This window comes from Gavialis gangeticus, unplaced genomic scaffold, assembly GCF_001723915.1.
Source record: "Gavialis gangeticus isolate Ggan-Ray unplaced genomic scaffold, GavGan_comp1, whole genome shotgun sequence".
Taxonomy (NCBI): Eukaryota; Metazoa; Chordata; order Crocodylia; family Gavialidae; genus Gavialis; species Gavialis gangeticus.
In genome coordinates, this window is record NW_017729016.1 from 4,461,658 (window position 1) to 4,464,034 (window position 2,377).

General features: G+C 49.3%; 1 protein-coding gene across 1 annotated transcript in view; it reads left to right on the plus strand.

The window, feature by feature from the left end:
* LOC109294279 overlaps positions 1-2,377 on the plus strand; it is a 49,106-nt gene that overhangs the window by 34,520 nt on the left and 12,209 nt on the right. Inside the window, exons 19-22 of the mRNA XM_019512579.1 lie at positions 347-473; positions 787-977; positions 1,095-1,185; positions 1,898-2,039. Coding sequence (XP_019368124.1) covers positions 347-473; positions 787-977; positions 1,095-1,185; positions 1,898-2,039 — 551 coding nt within the window. The remainder of the gene's footprint in view (positions 1-346; positions 474-786; positions 978-1,094; positions 1,186-1,897; positions 2,040-2,377) is intronic.

Here is a 2,377-nt window from a genome sequence, read left to right on the forward strand (position 1 = left end):
TGTATAGAAAGAGTCAAATAGAAATGCACTTAGGATTTGCATCGAGAGCCACTTCCATGTAGTGACCCCTGGTAGCATCTCTGACAGCCAAGATCTCCCAAACTGACAAAAATGCGCAAAGATAAAGGTACGAACACCGTCTTTACCATACAAAAGAAGAAGGGTTTGCATCTAACCCTTCACTCTCCAGCTGTCGGCCAGTCTGAGAGCATGCATAAAGGCTAGGCTCAGTTTATACTCACTGAAGAGCGCTGCAGTCGGACCTAACAGGGGGTCTTGTGCGGGCAACAGCAGTTGCATGCCTCACTGCTTTCCTCCCAGTGACAGCATTTCCCCTTCGTTACAGCTTCGCTGAAGTGCACAATGATACCTGCAAAGCCTTTTACAGCCTGGCTTCCCAAGGAAACCTCAACCTGCTGCCATGTGGATCTGCCCAAAGGACCCAGCTCCTGACCAGTGCCCTAGCCTGCCTGGTAAGCTGCATTTGCTTTTAAAGTGCACGCTCGCCGTGCCCTAGCTGCAGCACTCCATCCATCTCCCAGAGTAGATTCAGTGTACTTCATTGCCGTCCCCTTCCAAATATTTTTCATGAGCATTATGGGCCAGGCATTAGCACCATCATACATGATCCCCTCCACCCTGTTGGCCAGGTGAACTCAGGAAACGAGCTGAATAACCAACTCCAAAGCTCATCTGCAAAATGGCTTGAGATGCCCCTCTGACCCTTGCTCTTGGGGTGGTTTCTATCAGGCTCCTAAATCCCTACTGCACGGTCCTCTCCCCCAGGAAATAGAGAACACCACCCTCAGCAAGGAGCAGCTCGGCAGGCTGGGTGCTTTGGTGTGCGACATGGACGCTGCAGCCATCACAGACTCCCACCCTCGGATCCTGGAGAATTTAAAGCTCTGTCCAGCTCTGACGGAGGCCCAACAGATTGCCCTCAATGCCCTCCTCAGCGGCAGGGAGAGCCAGTACGGGTAGGCACAGCTCCTTTGGCTGTGGTGGAGGCTGAGAGCAGCCCCGACGCGGCGGGTTCTTCTTGCCTGGGGTCTTCCATGAAGGCACTCAACTCTGCTTTCCCCCATCTGGTGCAGGGATCCTTCGTCCTGGGATTTAGCAAGTCTGCAGAAACTCGGGCTGCTTGCTCCGTATGTGAACCACACCACGTGGAGCTCAGTGAACGTGGTAGGTTATCCCCGCCAAGGAGCCCTGGGTGGGCTCAGTCCACCCTCTTGAGCAGCTGGGACTTGCTTCTGGGTTGAATATATATATATGTGCATATTTGTGCATATATATATATGCAGATATATGCATATGCATATAGATACACATGCATGTGTATATATGTACATGCATATGCACATATATGCATGCATATGCATATACATGTGTATATATGTACATGCATATGTATATACATGTGTGTGTATATACTTGCATGCATATGCATATACATGCATGCATATGCATATACAGGTGTGTATATATACATATATATACACGTATCCATGCATATGCATATATATACATGCATATGCATATACATATATACACATCATATTATATATATATATATGCATATAAAAGTGTGTGTTATTATAGAACTGCCTGCTGGAAAATCCTTTCGTGTGCTGCAGATTCTTTGTCTTTCTCGCCTCCTATCCCTGCTCCCTTCATTCAACCCAGCACCAGGATCCTCTCTTCCTTCAGACATCTCATACTTCTTCTGGCCCCATCTTAGCATCACCACCCTCTCCTGTTTGCCTCTCCACCTGCGCGCGATCCAAAGCCAGCTGAAGCTGGTGCATTAAATTTCCTTCACTTAAATGATTCTGCTGAGGCCTCAGGGTTATTTCCCATTTTGCTCTAAGCTTCCCGCAACCTCCTTCTCCCTCAGGACGTGAGAAGGGCCTTCTTCAAGAGCGTGGTCGCTGGGTACCAAAGCCAAAGTGCGTCTCAGAAAAAGAAAGCCGTGCTCCTCTTGAAATCTCTTGGAGTTATGTCGTCCTCACCTCGCAGACCTAAACGTGCCCCGCAAGGTACGTGGCGCGCTGGGTGGATCACTGGTTTGGATCAATTAAAATAACCATTCAAAGGCACTGGGGCAACAGTTTCAAAAGCATCAATATGGCTTAAGAGCCTGCGCCCCGTTCCCAGAGCTCTCCGAGCTTCTAGGGCCAGCAAACCTGCGGTGCGGCTATTTAGGGAACTGGGGAATAGGGCTCCCCATTTCCAACAGGGCTGGAAAGATCATGCAGAGCAGAAGTCCTCGAGGTGTCCATTTAGCCTCAGGAAGTGCAGCACCGAGGCAATGGTGGGAAAGAAGTAAAGTCCTTATTTCTCACTGCAAAAAAAGCCAGTAGTGGCAGGAGACCCT